The sequence below is a fragment of the Thamnophis sirtalis genome, unplaced genomic scaffold, assembly GCF_051295495.1.
Source record: "Thamnophis sirtalis isolate CommonGarterSnake01/CBP01778 unplaced genomic scaffold, rThaSir2_p1.2 scaffold_12, whole genome shotgun sequence".
Classification (NCBI taxonomy): Eukaryota; Metazoa; Chordata; class Lepidosauria; order Squamata; family Natricidae; genus Thamnophis; species Thamnophis sirtalis.
The window spans coordinates 22,434,390-22,452,679 of NW_028261392.1; the positions used below are offsets into that span (position 1 = coordinate 22,434,390).

Consider the following 18,290-nt stretch of genomic DNA (forward strand, 5'->3'; position numbering starts at 1 on the left):
AATGAGGATGGTTTTTTTTGTTTGTATCTTGTGATTATTTTTAGTAATTAGTATACACTGGAATACTGCAGTGGCGGGTTGTAGGCGGTACACACCGGTATGTGTGTACCGGTGCCTGCCCGGAGCACCAGGTACTGCTCCGGAGGGCCCACCCGCACGCCCAAGCTCCTTACCTGTATTTGAGCTCTTCGGCACTTCCACACACATGCATGGAGCGCACGGTGCCTCCGCGAGTAGCTGGAATGTCGCAGAGGCGTCACAAGAGGTAAGGACGCATGCGTGCTGCGCGCGTTCATGTGGTGGACGCTGGGTTCTGTTGCACTGTACCGATTGCAATGGGATCCAGAATCCACCACTGGAACACTGGCTCTATTTCTCTGTGATGATGTGCCTCACATAAGTTTTAATGAGCATTTTGTTTATTTTTAGAAAGTATCTAGAAAAGGTCCTGAATTACCAAGTCTGAATTACCAAATTAATTCAGATTTCTTACCTAAGTATTACACAAATTGTCAAACCATACAAACTTTGCAACATGATTAAAAAGAATCATTGTTCTTTAAAACTAAAAGAACAAAGACCCTTTTTAATTATATTGCAAATGTTTTGCAGGTCAATCTGAAGAGGTTTCCAAGAGATGCAAGCATTATTTCAGTATTCTTTAGTGAAAATACAATTTACATGCTATTGTAGATTGGGCTGTCACTATTCTTGCATGTTTATTTTTAGCCTGTGGATGGCTGGAAGCTGGAATCCAAGAAGCCAATGAATGCATTTTGAACCAAGAACTATAAGTATGCTTTATATCACGGGTGTCAAACTTGTCACATTGCTGTCATGAGACATTTTGCAATGTTTTCCCCATTCATGGAGCTGGGGTGGGCATGCTCTGCATGTGTTACATCTGGCCCATGGGTCGCCAGTTTGACAACTCTGGTTTGTATGAATCTTAAAACACTCATTACCCTTAAAGGAATCTAGTAATTTATCATTTCACACAGAATATTTTTATAAAACAAATATAAAATATAATTGAAATATATTTTTATTCTGTTAAAATATGACTTGATTGTCTACAAATTAATTTATGTTGAGCAAGTAGAAAAATTCCTATCTTTTCAATTCAGCTCTGGAATAATCAGACATCAGCCCAGGACAGCATTTTAAAAATGAACAGATTACTAATGTTCTCTGGTAAACATGATGATGAGTATGCCTACCCCTTAAATATAAAACATTGTCTAAATTTTAATAATACTGATAGTACAATATTGTAACAATACAAAAAACCTACTTTAAAGTGCAGTTTTAAAAGGAAAAATGTTAGTCTTGAGATGTCATTTTAAAGCTTCAGTACTAGAGTGTTCGTGAAATTAATTTGGACCCAAAGAGGATTACATTGAGAATTCAAAAATTCCATTCTATTCTGCTGATACTTGTTTCTTGAATACAATACACCTTCAATTACTTCATTTTTTTTCTTAATGTGTTCTTGAGGTAGTATGATTTCCTTTTTTTTCCCTTTCCAGCTCTGATGCATACAAATTCAGACAGATTCTCCAGCAATAGGAAATGGTTCCAAAGCCTTTTCTGGATTTCTCCAGTTGTGGAAGTTCTCTTGATACCATTCAACTAGGATTAAAAACAAAACAAATAATTTTTACTTTTAAATACTGTCAGGTAAATCCATGCCAGTTTAATTTAAAAAATTACGGGTAAATGAAATTAGTGATTAACAACCAACTTACAATCTTATATCCTTTCATTAAAATTACCGTGTTTTCAGCGTTTAAGATGCACTCCCCCCACCCCCAAAGAGGGTGAAAATTTGGGTGCGTCTTATACACTGAATGTAGCCCCACCCACCCGCCTTTGGCCTCTGCCTTCCAGCAATTTGCCTCCTTGCAGGCAAACAGCAATTTGCCTCCTTGCAGGCAAACAGCAATTTGCCTCCTTGCAGGCAAACAGCAATTTGCCTCCTTGCAGACAGAAGAGTATATAGGCAGTCCTCGACTTACAACAGTTCATTTAGTGACTGTTCAGAGTTAAAATGGCAATGAAAAAGTGACACAGCCGTTTTATTACCTTTACAATATCCCCATGATCATGTGATCAAAATTCAGATGCCTGACAACTGGTTCATGACTGTTGCTGTGATCTGGAGTCATGTGATCACATTTTGCGACTTTCTGACAATCAAAGTTGATGGGGAAGCCTGACTCACTTAACAACTGGGTTACTAACATAACTGCAGTGATTCACTTAACAACTGTGACAAGAAAGATCATAAAATGGAGCAAAGCTCACTTAACAAAGAAATGTTGGAATCAATTGTGGTCATAAGTCAAGGACTACCTGTATTTTTTTATATGAAACCTAAACCTGAGAGCTGCAAATTTTTCCCTCAGAAATACATCATATAAATGATGAAGCTGAAAGCAATAAGATAAAATGTATCCTTTTCAAACAAAAATGCTCCATGTAAAATATATAAATAAGAATTAGCTACTTTCTGCTGCTCTTATAATTAAGCATTGAGCTTTCTATGAGAATCTAAGAAGACATGGCAACTGGACAACTAAAACCCAGGATTTAGTAGCCGTGTTGCCAAACATAACTGCTGCCTGGAAACGGATCATTTGTGTTCAGATTTCAGGCTTATAAGAGCATCCGGCGACTTCAGCTAGTCCAGAATGCGGCCGCGCGAGTGATTGTGGGTGCACCTCGGTTCGCCCACATAACACCCATCCTCCGCGAGCTGCGCTGGCTACCTGTTGATCTCCGGGTGCGCTTCAAGGTCCTACTTACCACCCATAAAGCCCTTCATGGCAGTGGATCTGCGTACTTGAGAGACCGCCTCCTGCCAATTACCTCCTTGCGACCTATTAGATCGCACAGATTAGGCCTCCTCCGAGTTCCATCTGCCAGTCAGTGTCGACTGGCAACTACGCGGAGGAGAGCCTTTTCAGTAGTAGCTCCGACCCTTTGGAACGATCTCCCCGTGGAGATTCATACCCTCACCACCCTCCAGACCTTCCGCACAGCCCTCAAGACCTGGCTATCCCGTCAGGCCTGGGGATAAAGATCGTAATCTGTCCCCACCCGAATGATGAATGTTGTGTTTTATTTTTACTTGCACTGTTTTCATGTTTATTGTTTTATTGTCTTGTATCCCCCTCCCTATAAATTGTAAGCCGCCCTGAGTCCCCTCAGGGAAAAGGGCGGCCTATAAATAATAAACAAATCCAAATCCAAATTATAAAATTAACCTCATAAAACTCAAAAGCAAGTTTAATTAAGTCCCCCGCTGTAGAAATTGCAACTTTAACTGTCTAACTCTGTGACAAATTAGTGTGTGAATTATGTGAAATTTATTTTCAAAATTGGTTTATGATGGCTGTTCATTTCTAATCTGCCCCTCTTCTGTTTCATTGTATAGATAACATACTTGTTTTCTTGATTCCTTCCTTCCAAGAGACCTTCGGTTTCCAGCCCAAGCTATACATTTTTCCAGAATTCATTGGGTATCCCATGTCGTTTGTAGGTCTTTTAAAAAAAAGGAAGAGTTTTTCAATAGAAACGTTTTATTTCCAGCAGCATTTGTATCAGTTATCACCATAAAGCCATCTTCCTTTGCCTCAGCCCTTAAGTAGAAAAAGACTCCTTTCTTGTTCTGCTATTAAAATATGTACATTTAAATAGAACAAAGGCAAATATTATCCCACACTAATCAAATCATACAATTGAAATTAATCAAAATATCAAATGGAGTAGCAGTAAGGTAAAGGTAAAGTTTTCCCTCGCACATATGTGCTAGCCGTTCCCGATTCTAGGGGGCGGTGGTCATCTCCATTTTAAAGCCGAAGAGCCAGAGCTGTCTGAAGACGTCTCCATGGTCATGTGGCCGGCATGACTAAATGCTGAAGGCACACGGAACGCTGTTACCTTCCCACCAAAGGTGGTCTCTATTTTTCTACTTGCCTTTTTACATGCTTTCAAACTGCTAGGTTGGCAGAAGCTGGGACAAGTAATGGGAGCTCACTCCATTACGCAATGCTAGGGATCCGAACTGCTGATCTTTCTGATCGACAAGCTCAGCTACATTCCTCAATAAAAAGCCTGCAATACCACGTTCTAATTACTGCACCAACATGGCTCTTAATCATACTAAGCCAGATTTAAATCAATTTGGAGAATCAGATTTTAACAGCTAAACCCGATCTTTGCTATTATATTAAAGAACATTTTGCAGAAATGTAAGAAATCCTGAAAATCATGTTTGAACCTTGTCATCTCTAATAAGCTCATGAAATGCTCAGAACATTCTTAGTTAAATTACTTCTTAAAACATCAATCAGTTTCAGGATAAGTAATTTAACACAGATGACCCCACATTAGCTCTTAACTCTTAAATTCGTATACTACTCCCACCATTTATCAGTAGAGAGGCATTTAAGTTATGCTGTACTGTAATAAGCAGAGAGCAAAAAATGATGTTTCAGATAGTATACATAGTTTGTTTTACAAGAAGCTCAGATGTGTTGCAGTATTTTAATTACATTGCTTCGAGCAAATATTGTCCAATAAATTTATTGGATAAATCTGATTTATTCAACTCCAATTCTAAGAGCCAGCCTCTTCTAGAAAATCCAAATACTGCTTAACACCAGAAATGCCTCAACTATACAACTCAAATGTCTCAACTAAGTCATCAGGCTATATATTCTTAAAGTGTGCCTACCTTTGCTTTTTTGGCTAAAGAGATGGTGAAAAGGGGGGGGGGACACCAAACAATTTTGAGCTAATGTGAGATATTTTTTGAATTTCTGTATCCAATAAGCTGCTGAAAGTTGAAGATGCCACTGGAATCTTTAGAGGCAATTATCTCCAAATCAGCATCCAGTATCTGCTAACAACCATACATGTACACTAATAATTCCCCATCTCTTTGATGTTTCCAAGCTTTTATGTAGTCTAATCCTTACAGATTATCCCTTTCATTCAAAATTGATTTTATACTTTTTAATTCTTCATTTTCCAACTGCACCCAATGCCTCTGATTGTTTAATTAAGATGAGTCATTCTTCATAAACATTTCCAAGTATCAGTATTCTTTAGAATCAATAGACAATGCTTAATTTCTGTTGATTGCAAATCGCTTCTTTTCAAGAATCCCTGTGCAGATGGTAATTTTGCTAATCTTTTCAAATGAGATGGGGCAGGTAATTAACAAAATCTGAGACCAGAAGCAATAAAACAGAAATTGGGGGAGGGGAGGGGGAAACCAGACCTTATTGTGACACAATGTGCTAATGACAAAATACAAATTATAAAACAGAACTGTTAAAAAGAGAATTGTAAAGTAAACAATTCCACACAAAGAAATGTATTTAAAGCTTCTCCCTTCAGAGATTGAATCTTTCCCAGTTTTTAAAATCTAAAACTTGTGGCTGGTGAAAATTGGTGTCAATACAAGCCTTTAGTTTCATTTGTGAGACAAAGAGTGTTTCAAACTACAGCTTTTCTCTCAATGTGAGAACTGAAGAGGTAGCCAAGAACCAGTTTAGTATTATGCAGAAATGCCTTCCCATCTCCCTTTGGAAGATTAACAAAAAGCTGGAGATTATCTTGGCTATATGTGCCAAGTTGCCTACAGGCCTCCCTGCATTTTTTCTGCTCTGGGAAAGGAAAAATGATGCACTAAAGCTCCAGGCTGTCTTCTCAATACAACAACCCATCCCACAAAGGGACGGGCCAGACAACTTTGGGGTTCAGTGTATTCACATTTTCTCAGAATTGACAGAGTTATGTGTCTAATTCTGTGACAAAGAGTAAATGTTTAAGACGATTATAAAGAAAAAAGAAAGCAATCCTAACAAATGATTTGAAATGAAGCCTACTCAAGTCTTACCTGTCTTTAACATAATCCATCCAGTGTTCTATCTCAGCTTCTGAACTAGTATTTTTAATCTGACAATGAAGAAAAGATGCATGTTACCAACTAAATATTTGATAATCTTGATTTAATTAACCTTTCTTGAATAGATATTTCAATGAATAATTGGAACAGCTTTTATTGTACATGGATTTGATATTAATGCACATTAATCAGGACTAATACCACAATTCTTGCAATCATAATATTCTAACTTAAATATTATAGAATTACAGATGAAAAAAAAGTATCTAATAGGAAGACATGAACAGGTAGATATGATCCCATTTTTCTATTGTGGAACTATGTTGTGGGCAGTCTCACAATGGCTACTTGACCTCAAAAGTTGCAACTAGTAGAAAAGAGATAACTAGAGGCAGCCCTTGATGTACAGCCAAAATTGGGACCAGAATCTGGGTCAATGAGTAAAACTGTCCTTAAGCAGACGAACATCTGGAGCCTGTTCCCAGCATGCGCATGCACAGAGTTGCAGACAAAGGGATTGTTATGAGTTGATGTTAATGCCTTATTTTACTGCAACAGAGATAGTCAGAAGTCAATGCTTCTTTTCATTTCTCTTAATCCTTCCTTACTTTTCTTTCCCCTTCCTCCCCGTTTTCCTATTTTCTTTTATATTTTGAGTCTTATTTTATCTTATAACAATAAAAATGTTAACGCTGAGGAATTAAAATCCTGAAAATTTTAGCTTCATTTCTGCAGGACTTCCTTTCCCCTCTGCCCATTGCATAATTTCAGTGGACCAGCCTTTATAACAGACAAGTCATCTTCCCCCTGAGGGGAAAATTTCAGAATCTTTTTTTAATTATTATTATTTGAGTAAAGATCTACATCCAGAGGAAGGAGTGTGAATGCCACAACTAACTACCAAAGAAGTAGTTTCTTTTATATCCCCACAGTGTCAAGTGTCACAATATTGATCTATCCTTGCAGTTTGTCGTATGACTTTTTATTATTACAACATTTCAAACATCCAAAAAACTGAAGCAAAAAGAGATTTATAATGTCAAATATTTAAATAAAAACCAGGAACTGCCCTAGTGAAATGCTCAAGTCAACTCTTGGCCATTTTCCTGCTATTGTTCAGGTCACCTATTTTCAAATTTAGTTATTACTCACAAGGTGGATTAATTCCTTTGCAAGCTGGGTAATAGACACTGCAAAACTGGTCCCAATGTTGTAAATTTCGCCTGGCTGCCCTTTCTTCAGAACGGTAAGGAATGCTTCTGCTACATCACTAGCATAAAGAAAATTTCTTTTCTGAAGTCCTGAACCATGAATGCAACTAAAGGAAAACACAAGAATAGATAATTTTTAGTATGGATTATTAAAAGCAAGGCCCTCAATAATAGCAGAATGGTCTAGTCAAGTTTTCAAGGAGTTACAAAAGACAGAAGAAATCTCTAAATCCTTCGTTTTATTATTCAAATTGATAGTCTTTGCTGGGTAAAGTATGCAAAAAAAGAAAAGCCAAGTGCAAAACAAATAATAATATACATTTTTATTAACAATAACATTCCAGATGACACATAAAACATGACATTCCTAAACTGCAAGTTGCTGGAGACCATGGGAAGGAAAAAGAGATTAATACACAGAAGCATACAGCTCCCTCAACCAAGATTTTAGATTAGTGAAAAGCACAAAATAATAAACATGATCTAGCACAAATTCTATGACCTCTGCTGGTGAAAAGATATTAAACACCCAAATATAGCTTCTCATTTGATCACAAGCAATACACACACTAAAATAGATCCAGGCTAGAGTCCCATTTGTTTATATTGCATATTTAACAGTACTCAACAATTCCATACTGTATATTTAAATAAAGATTTGCATATATGGAAACATAATTATACGTATTAAAGTGAACATTAAATATACACCAAACTCCAAAGCTCTGTTCCCTTTTCTTAATATTACAAACTACTTTGGCAATAAAAAAGGAACTAAGTTTATAGGCATATCCCAATTTTTAGCTATATGTTCAATTTTCAGGGTGTGACATGGCTTATTTTCTTACACAGTTGTTTTTAAATGAGCACATACATGCATGCTAACACATACCATTTTCTATTCTGCTGTAAGAGAGAGATGAACTTAGGAATAACCTAGGAAATATAAAAGACAAAATGAACAATTATTACAATTCATACTACTTTAAAACAGAAAATGATGCAGCTTCATTGCTGCAAGTAAGTTTTCATTAATGCTAGCTGTCAGATCTGCCATCTTTAGCTTGGCGCCTCGCTGACATCCTACAATCAATCGATTGGGGGGGGGGGGGAGACAAAGTAGGCAATTGGCATGTAGAGGGTAGAGATGACCTAAAAAGGTGTGGTGCGGGGTGTGTGTGTGTGTGTGTGTGTGTGTGTGTGTGACACAGGTTTGATGGAAACTAGATATGAGAACCAGCTTCTTCCAATCTTCAGAGCCCTGGAGGCTAGGAAACAATGCAAATTGCACCAAGTGGCACCAAACACCCAAGTGGTTCCCAAAACACCTATATGGACCACGACAAACCGATCAAGGGGGAAGAAAAGGAAAATCTGTAACCTTTTGTGCAGGAACCTTAGATCTAGCCTTGTTTTTGCTGCAACCACTACTCCTTAGTAAATGAACTTATCACACCATGGCTAAGTGGAGTCGAGGGTCTTCCTTTCCTAACTGGGGCAACCCTGACACTACCAATAAATATAAAAGTCCCTACCTTCCATCAAAAAATTGCACTGAGTTATGCACATGGTATCAAGAAGTGCTTTGCGTGCATGAGGCAGAATGAGAAGAACCTCAAGCCTTGTTTCAACTCTTAAGGCAGCTGATTAAAGGGGAATGCAATGGCAATTAACAGTCACACATCTGCACAGTGGTGCTGCTGGAGGGGAGAAGGGGGCTGCATGTACAGCATGAAACCATAACAGAGTACTCCTTATCGATCTGGAATTCTCAAAGCAAGCAAAGCCCATTTTCACATACTAGAAACTTGAGCTAGGTTGCAACATTCATGCTGTTCATTCTGTAAATTAAAACCTCAAAGTATAGGCTAGACACAAAATTGTTATTTAATTGGGCTATTGAAGATAACACTAAGACAAATTCTCCTGTAAGCAATTATCAGTGACAGAGAGTCACAAAAGTCCAACATTGCCACTTTCTAGCTCAAGGATGGCCAGCAGTCAAGTTAGGTCACATCCCACTCCAAAACAATTGGAAGTTAAAAATGTAGTAATCAGAGATCCAGTTGGCTTTGTAAATATTTCAACCTCTACCCATCAGAAATCTCAAAACTGTATTTTGGACATAAAATGGCAAATACACTAATCTAAGCGCAGATATCTCATAATGGTCAAGTCTTTGGATAATTATCTTTTGGTACATTTTGCGGATTTAAAAAAATATCCTGAATATATGAGAAGATTGACCTGATCAAGTCTATTTATTATATCTTGGTCACATCATGAATTTTCCTAAAAAGAGTATACAGTTTGTCACTTTTCATGGAACGTGGGATAATTCCATGATAAACTATAAAAGCTTAAGAAACTAAAAAGTAATAAGATCTTGATTTAACTTACTTTTTCTGGAAACTGATGGGGTCCATAAACGTTGCTGCTCCGTGTGATAACCACTGGAAACTTTAACGTACACATGACAACTGTATTAAATGAACCCAGTCAAAACTGCTATTAATGACCTAACATGAGTGATATCCAACTAAACCCATTCCTAATGGCATAATTTCTATTGCCAGAAAAGCAACAATCCCCTTATAGTTTTTGCTTCCTCAGATTCTACTGCTAAGGACTGATATCAATAAAAGAGAATATGTCAGCTGCCACTTTAATGCTTGCTTGTGCGTCACAATTATACTGTGACAATTTGCCATGGACTCTGGGGAGAGTGGATGCTTGGGGAAAAGCAATAGTAGTAACTGCTGTATCTCCCTGAGATGCTGCTTCAAGGTCACCCGGCTGGGAGAAGAATGCAGTTGCATATGAACCTACACTTGAAGTGACCATTCTGAAAACAATTTTTTTGAACCTGATTGGTTATGGGGGATGAGCAATGCAAGGCAGTTAATGGCGGGAAAAGTTGAACTTAGGGATTTGGGCACACAAATCTCAGTTCTGGCTATGCACTACTGAAATGCACTTCACTTCTAATAAAACTATATCTTTCTCATCATTTCTACTGTTTGTATATGTTTGTGGCAGGTTTGACAATATATTTGTAGTTTAGGATTGAAATGAAGGGTCGTTGATAACTCTCTGAGCTTGGCTGTCATCTTGTGGACATTTCATCACCCAAATTTAGCACTGATATTAAGTAGACTGCTGTCCAACTGCACTCAGGTAATGCCTGACTTCACCCATTATTTTTTGCCGACACAACAAAAAAAAGACATACATTGCTAAGGCAGAAAAGCTGAGATTAAAATGGCACATTTAGCAGAAGGATCTAACTTGATCCACTGCACCTAACATTAAAGGTGAAACTCCAAGGAACAAGCTGGTTTCTAAAATCAGGCGAGCAATCTAGGATTCCCAAGCTACACCTAATTTCTAAATCTGCTTCCAAACAAGTTGTTAAAAATTAGGGGCATGGTTTCTCCCCATTGGGAGGCAAACAATAGTAGAAAACTATAGTATCAACTTTCAAAAAACCTTTCGTACAGTTTAAAAATGCCCAGCTCTTTCTCCATGCTAAACAAAAGCCACAACCTCACGCTGGCATATGGATAAGGTTGAGGTGGGTTCCAACCTGCTCCTAATAAATATGGCCTCCAAGTTACCCTTCCCAGCTCTATGGCACAAATCACTACCTTTTGTTATGCATTCACATCCCTTTAGACACAAAGAGATAATTGATAAAAGCTTTTACAATCCCTCAATGTCATTTATGCTCACCTGATATCTTTCCCAGTAAGATTGGACAAAGCATTCAGCAGCTGCCTTAGATTTCGCGTAAGGATTTGTGGGTTGTTTGGGTGAAGATTCATCAAATTCCTGCAGCCGAAGTTTACATTAAGTAAATTTTAGCAGAGTTAGTGGTGAATTACACATGGCTCCAGTTAACTAGCACAAGTAACTCAAATACCAGCCACAAGTATTAAGTATCCAGTTGCAAAATATATACAAGTAGTTCTCAGGCTATGACCATTCATTCAGCAACCGTTCAAAGTTACAATGGTGAAAAAATGGTACTTATGACCGGTCCTGAGAGTTCTGACCACCATACTGAGCCACAGTTACAGGATTGTGATTTTTGATGTTCCCTGCCAGTTTCTCACAAACAAAGTCAATGGAGATGCCAGTGGGAAGTCACAATCATGTGAGATCCTTGCCTAATGACCCACATGTAATAATGGCCAGAACTGCCGTTGCTAACTGATGTGGTCACAACATCACAACAGCGATGGAAATTCTGGTTCCAACTACTGTCGTAACCTCAGGACTGCCTGAACTCATAATTTGTTCTGCTTACTTATACGTCAAATTACAATCAGGAAATGTTCTATAAGTATATACACAAATGGGTATCTTCAGTGCCTTTTTAAATAGAAAACAACATAAGGATTTAAAATATTGGTATAATTTCTTTACAAGAGTTTGGAGCTGTAAAATCATTCAGAACCACACATGGAAAAAAAAAGGGCAAGAGATTTCAACCAATAATAGCTCACCTTATCACAACTTCCTCCATAAACTTCATCAGTGCTGACATATACAAACTTTTCCACATTAGCCTTATAAGCGGCCCGAAGCAGAATGTATGTTCCATAAACATTAACATAGTTGAACTCAAGTTTGTGCCAAAATGAAAGATCTGCATTTTCAGTCAAAAATAATAAAGAGGGTGTCACTTTGACAACTGAAAACAATTACAGTCCTAACAGAATGCTGATGGAAAAATGTGTTATTTACACCCCAAACATCACACAACAAAATGCTTCTAAAAATGTTAAAGCTGCAACCTGACAGCCCACAGAAGCATAAAGCAAAAAAAAAAAAGCATTCCTTTTTCTTTGTGAAGAGAGAGGTTCATAAGCCTCCCAACTTTGGGCAAAGAAATCCTAGATAATGCCTCAGACACATATGTTAAGAGAATACTGGAAGTCTAGATAAGTGGAGCTTACACTTAATAGCTTTATTACATTTAAATAATGTTTTATGCTTATGTTCGGGAGAGATTGTTCGGGAGAAATTAAAAAGCCAGAAATAAAGATTTAAATAAACACATAGCACTTTAGGTTGAATAGCTAGATATTCTAAAATCGATTGTCAGACTTAATAGCAGACAAACAGGAAAAACCTATATATAAAATTATTATTGCAGGGCAGAATCTAATGCAGAATTAATCATATTGATCTTAAAAAGTGCAATGTCTGTGACAGATGCAGCCATGGTCCTTTCAAAATTTTTCCTTTTATGAATTGGTACATATTTAATTCCCTTTCCATAACCATAAGAATTGAGAACCTTACTTTAAAAAGTAATATTTTTCAAATATTCCAGTAAATGTAGCAGCAACCTAACTAAACCGCATGAAAAATAAGACTGTGCTGCACTTAGATTTAAGTCTATGCCAAATTAAAATTATAATGACCAAAACAGTCTGCGTACAAATTGCTCTACTTCATCTATATAATCTGCACTTCAACAGAGTTCAACTGGCAAACTGAAATATTTAAGTCTCCACCACCAGCCACATCATAATACGTAACTTATTACATGAAGCATTAGCTCTGTCCCTTCCACAAAACCTGGAAGCTATTGAAGAATTCTTTATCAATCCTGCAAGATGGTGACAATTACAGGGATATGCCATGCTCACCTACATGCGTTTGAGCTGCAAAATGTAACACTATATCAATTTTCTCAGTCTCAAATAATTCTTTCATGAAATTGGGTTCACAGATGTCTCCCTAATAAAGAAAAAGGAAAATATAAAATCAGCAAGGGACTGCAAGCTACTTTTTCCAATGGTAAGCATTTGATATGTAATTGGTATATAATCTTATGGAAAATTACAGGCTTTCATCTCAGTTTTCATCTTATAACAATTGCAGAGTAGAATCAGAGAGCTGGAAGGGGAGATTTTACACCAATTCCAATTTGCTTAGTACAGGAATCTAAATTAGGATTAGCACCGTTCTGTTCTCTCTGCTCTCTCCAAACTTCTATCAAAACTAAATATAATCAGAACTTTAATTTGATTGATTTGATTTCCATATCACTGATTATAATCATCAATAATTCTCTGAAATGTTTCCAATTTTGGGGGATACTTAAAATACAATGTCCAGAACTGACCGCGGTATTCAAAGTGTAGTCTGACCACAGCAGAGCAAAACTGAACAATTCTCGTCCATGATTTGGAAATTATACTTCTGGTAAAAACAACCTAAAATTGTGTTTGCCGTTTTAGTTACCACATGATGTTGCGGACTCAAATTTAGTTTGAAATCTATTACTATTCCCCTGAAAGCTATTGCTATTACCAAGCCAGTATCCCCCCTCCTATTTTTGTACATTTGACTTGTATTCAAGGTGAAGTATTTTGTCTTTACCTATTCACTTTCGTTTTACTTTTAACCCAACTCTCAAATTTACTCAAATCATTTAGAATTATATTGTACAGCTGTCCTAATATAGCAACTTTCTCATTCAATTCTTGGTTATCTGCAAATTTATTAATCAACCTCTCCATATTTTCATTCAAGTTATTAATAAATCTTTTGACGATCATGTGCTGGGAATATGGCAGCTACCTGAGATCTTGTTTCACTATAATCAGGAACCACTGATGATCGTGACCCGACAAATGCGCGCCCGACAAATGTGTGCTGACAAAACCGCCGTGAGAAAACAGCGACGTTGAAAGCGCGCCCACTAAAGCGTGCCGACAAAACCGCGATTAGGGTTTTTAGGTTAGGATTAGGGTTGTTAACGTTGTTTTCACATTGTTTTTGATGGCACGCTTTTGTCGGCACGCATTTGTCAACGCGCTTTAGTGGGCACGCTTTCAACATCGCCATTTTGTCACGGTGGTTTTGTCAGTGTGCATTTGTCGGGCGCGCATTTGTCGGTGAACCCTGATGATCACTCTTGTTGTCTAATTTGAGTCAACTATGTCTTGTCAAGCCACCCAATATGCTAGAACTGAAGATGTAGTCATCTGATTTTAAAAAAACTAATAAAAGCAAAAAGTTTAGTTTACCTGAACAAATTTGTAGTTCTCTTTCTCAGAAACTGTCTTAAGATTTGTTAAGCTTGCACAGTAGTCCAGCTTAACAAAAAAAGAAAAAGAGAGAGTGAGAAAATGAGTGTTTTACATGAGAAGTTGCTAAACGCAAGACTTTTTTTAGACTAAATCCTTTAGTCCAAAAATTCCAACTTTTACAGAAGCAGTTTTTTTAAAAGCTTTCTGGTTTCACAGATAAGAATGCTGATATCCCACTGCCACAACTGTCACAATTTCTGGGTAAAGTTATATAGTGAATACAAAAAGTCTAGTATCTTATTAAAATGCCAGGTTTTTGAGATGCAATAAAGACAAATCACATCAGAATTTTTTCCACCTTTAATGTAACATATAAGTTGTGCCATTCAATTGTACCATTCAAAATGAACAGGTTTGCTATGAATTTTAGCAGTCTTCTCAGTTTTTAGAAACTGAATACAAATTTTTATTCAGAAGCAGAGCTTGTTCTTTTATTTGCATGTATGATGCAGCATTCACAGGTATGCTCAGCTATAAAGATATATAAATTCATCCACTTGAATCATTATTAGCACACCAACCTTTAGATGAGGTTATACAGCCTTAGAAGCTTAGATTTCTCTCCTACCATGTTGTCAGCCTGACACTACAGCTCTTTTTAGGTACTGCTTAAAAATGACTCATTTAATTTAAACCAACAGTCTTACCTTATCCAGATTAATGATCACATAGTTAGGATACTTTTCCACGAGGGAAACTATGACATGGGAAGCACTGTCAATTTTGGAAGGAAAAAAAAAACCAGAGATGGTGAATGTACAGAACTTCAGGTTCTTTCTAAATCTTGTTCATGGACATCAACAGCTTTCCTCGGTTTTTTTTTTTGCTCTGGCGGTAAGATCAGGAGTTGTAAATCTTTTTCTGCTTCTCTCTCTTAAGCCTAAACTAAGATGTTTAATTACCTCTCAATATAAACTAAGAAATACACCACAATGAATGAGGCTATTTTTTAGTACTTTGAAAAATGCTCATAGGACACTGCAGTACAGGTAATCCTCAAATTATGACCACAAAAAAATTTCTCTTAATAAGTGAGAAATTTGTTAAGTGAGTTTTGCCCCATTTTACAACTTTTCTTGCCACATTTGTTTAGTGAATCTCTGTAGTTGTTAAATTAGTAACACAGTTAAGTGAATCTTGTTTCCCCATTGACTTTGCTTGTCAGAAAGTTGCCAAAGATGGTCGCATGATTCTGGGACACTGCAACTGTCATAAATATAAACCAGTTGTCCAACATCCAAAGTAAAATCATGTGATCATGGGGATACTACAATGGTCATAACTGTAAAAAATGGTCAAAAATCACTTTTTTCAATGCCATTGTAACTTTGACCTGTCACTAAGTGAACTCTTGTAACTCAAGGACCACCTGTAATGGTAAAATTTATTTGAATGTTCTTTAAACCCTGTATTTTAAAGGCTAATTTTGTGGGAAATAACCAGCAAATCTTTAAATATTCAAGGTCATAGTCTATTAGAGAGATTTCAAATATTTTTCAGTCTCAAATATGGGGCTTGAGAAGTGTATTGTAGGGAAGGGGCTTAAATCAAAAGAAAATTAGAGAAAATGTGCAATATAGTTGTGTTTTTTTTTAAGAAAAGCAGTATACAACAGATTTGAGAGCCTAGAGAGCCTCACCAGGCAAGCAACTTCCATTCAGGATTTTAAATGTGTAATTTGAATATTAGTGAATCTAAAAAAAGTGTCTAGTTACAGCAGATAAAAAGAAATCTGGGAACCAAGATGTGATTTATATGTCACTGGTCACTGGCTTCATTTTTAAAAAGTTATGCCCAAAAATATATGAGCAAAAAAAAGGGAGAACTCAGGCTGATGTTCCAACCTGAACTGAATAATTAAACTTCTTTTTATTTGCACGTAGTTCAGACAGAACTGACAAGCAACTTACTGTGCAAGCAACTTTAGGAATTCAAAAGCTATCCTTCTTTTTCCTTATATGGGGAAAGAAATTCTAGTTTTGTTTACACAGTGGTTGTGGATATAAATATTGCACATGGATATTTCTTTTTTCCTTTTTTATTAGTTTATAATTTATTTTTTCTTTATTAGTTTATTGTATAAAATACAAAAGTACAAAAGAAAATAAGTAGGAAAAATAGGGGAGGGAAAGGGAAGGGCAAAGTGTAGGAAAATTAGAGAAAAAAGAAAGAAAAGCCCTTAACTTCGGACTCCCTTATAAGATAATATCAAACCTCAAAACTTTTTACTTTTACACAATAGCATAAACTAGCTAAGCTTTCTATAACAGCAAACCTAATCAGAAAATCTAATCAGTAAAACCCAAAACAAAGTTTCATTCCCCCCTCCCCCCCCTCAAACACAAAGTCCAGAAGCGGTTTCAGGGATGTATATTTAATTTTCTCTTTTTCTGTAAGAACATTAAGCGCATCTATCTATCTATGTATCTATGTATCTATGTATCTATGTATCTATGTATCTATGTATCTACCTACCTACCTACCTACCTACCTATCTACACACACACACACACACACACATATATACATATACATGAACCCACATATATGTATATGTATTATACATTCACACATAAAGATACACAGTGTGTGTATGTGTATGTATGTATAATACATATATTATACATATATGTGAGTACATGTATATGTATGTATATGTGCGTAGGTAGGTAGGTAGGTAGGTAGGTAGGTAGGTAGGTAGGTAGGTAGGTAGGTAGGTAGATAGATAGATAGATAGATAGATAGATAGATAGATAGATAGATAGATAGATAGATAGATAGATAGATATCGATCGATCCAAATTACACGGTTATCTTGTAATTTTGCACGCCTCCTCTTCAATCGTCCCCCCCCCCACTTTTTGTTTTAGGATTGACGCTTCTACTGTTGAGTAAAATAAACCCCGGCGTCGCCCTTCCCTCTTTTAAAGCGACTTTAAAAGGGGCAACTTTTTTCCTCGGCTGGCTTTCCAAGGACCAGGCTGTTCGGACAGGGAAAAACGCCCTTGTTGACGTTGGAAACCAGGAAAAAAAGATTGGAAATTTCAGCGCCGCCTCCCCCGATTCCCGCCCCGCTCAAAGACTCACATGAAGCCGGCGCCTCCGGTCACCAGGACTCGTTTCGTGAAGCCCCGCGGAGCCCCCTCAGCCCGCGAGACCCCCGCGGACATTCCTCTCGCGGAGCCCGGCTCCACTTCCGCTCCTTGCGTCAATTCCGTCCGCGAGGGCGAGCCTTTCTCTCTCGCGCGCGCTTAGACTCGGGGAGGCGCTAGGCCCGTTTGGACGCCCTGGTCCGAGACTTCGCTTACTTCTGCAACGCGGCGCCCGCGAGCCTGTATTTGTTTCCCCCTCCCCCTCGTTAAAGAGCTCTAGATCCCACGTGAATGCCGGTTAAGGCCGACCAGGGCTCTTTGCACAACAACGCCCATGCCAGGAGAAAGTCCCAAAGGTGCTTCCCCCCCCCCCCCGAGGCAACTGGACTTTGTTTTTTTTCTTTCAAGACGTTTCGCTTTTCATCCAAGAAGCTTCTTCAACTCTGACTGGATGGTGGGGAATGAAAGGATTTACAGACAGCTGGCTATTTGCATCCTTTTAGAGCAGTGCTTCTCAACCTTGGCCCACCTGAAAATGTGTGGACTTCAACTCCCAGAATCCCCCAGTCCACGCATCTTCAGGTGGGCCAAGGTTGAGAAGCACTGTTTTAGAGGGTCATTTAAGCACGCCTATGTCCTCAGGGTCACCTGAATAGTGTTCCTGGTTCCTGTAGTCTGCAATTCTTTCTCTGGAAATCCAGAGAATAAACATGACCTGGATGACTGAGAAAATCTGCAGGCTTTTAGCTGTACAATTTGGGATGGACACCCTTTGAATGGTGTGGGAGTAGGAATGGATTTCCAGAGGGGAAAAAAATTGCAGACTACAGGAACTAGGAGTATTACTCCGATGACCCTGAAGACATAAGAAAAACCTCCAAGTGCTTCAATGACTCTCAAAAAGGATGCACATGACCAGCTCTCTGCAAGGAATATAAATCCTTCCATTCCCCACCAT

At 37.7% G+C, this 18,290-nt stretch overlaps 1 protein-coding gene across 2 annotated transcripts; it reads right to left on the minus strand.

The window, feature by feature from the left end:
* Positions 1-1,022: 1,022 nt before the first annotated feature.
* Positions 1,023-17,465, minus strand: TGDS (TDP-glucose 4,6-dehydratase). 2 transcript variants are annotated; one of them, XM_087726803.1, is made up of 12 exons: positions 17,328-17,460; positions 14,888-14,954; positions 14,178-14,246; positions 12,792-12,882; positions 11,640-11,782; positions 10,864-10,962; positions 9,532-9,591; positions 8,024-8,067; positions 7,073-7,238; positions 5,912-5,970; positions 3,449-3,546; positions 1,023-1,632 (listed from the first exon to the last, which is right to left on the minus strand). In XM_087726803.1, the coding sequence occupies exons 1-12, from the start codon at positions 17,408-17,410 to the stop codon at positions 1,547-1,549; spliced, it is 1,065 nt and encodes a 354-aa protein (XP_087582929.1). In that variant the 5' UTR covers positions 17,411-17,460; the 3' UTR covers positions 1,023-1,546. The 2 variants fall into 2 exon arrangements, with proteins under 2 accessions (XP_087582929.1, XP_087582930.1); XM_087726804.1 differs by lacking the exons at positions 1,023-1,632; positions 3,449-3,546 and adding an exon at positions 3,566-4,119 and having other exon boundaries at positions 17,328-17,465.
* Positions 17,466-18,290: the final 825 nt, after the last annotated feature.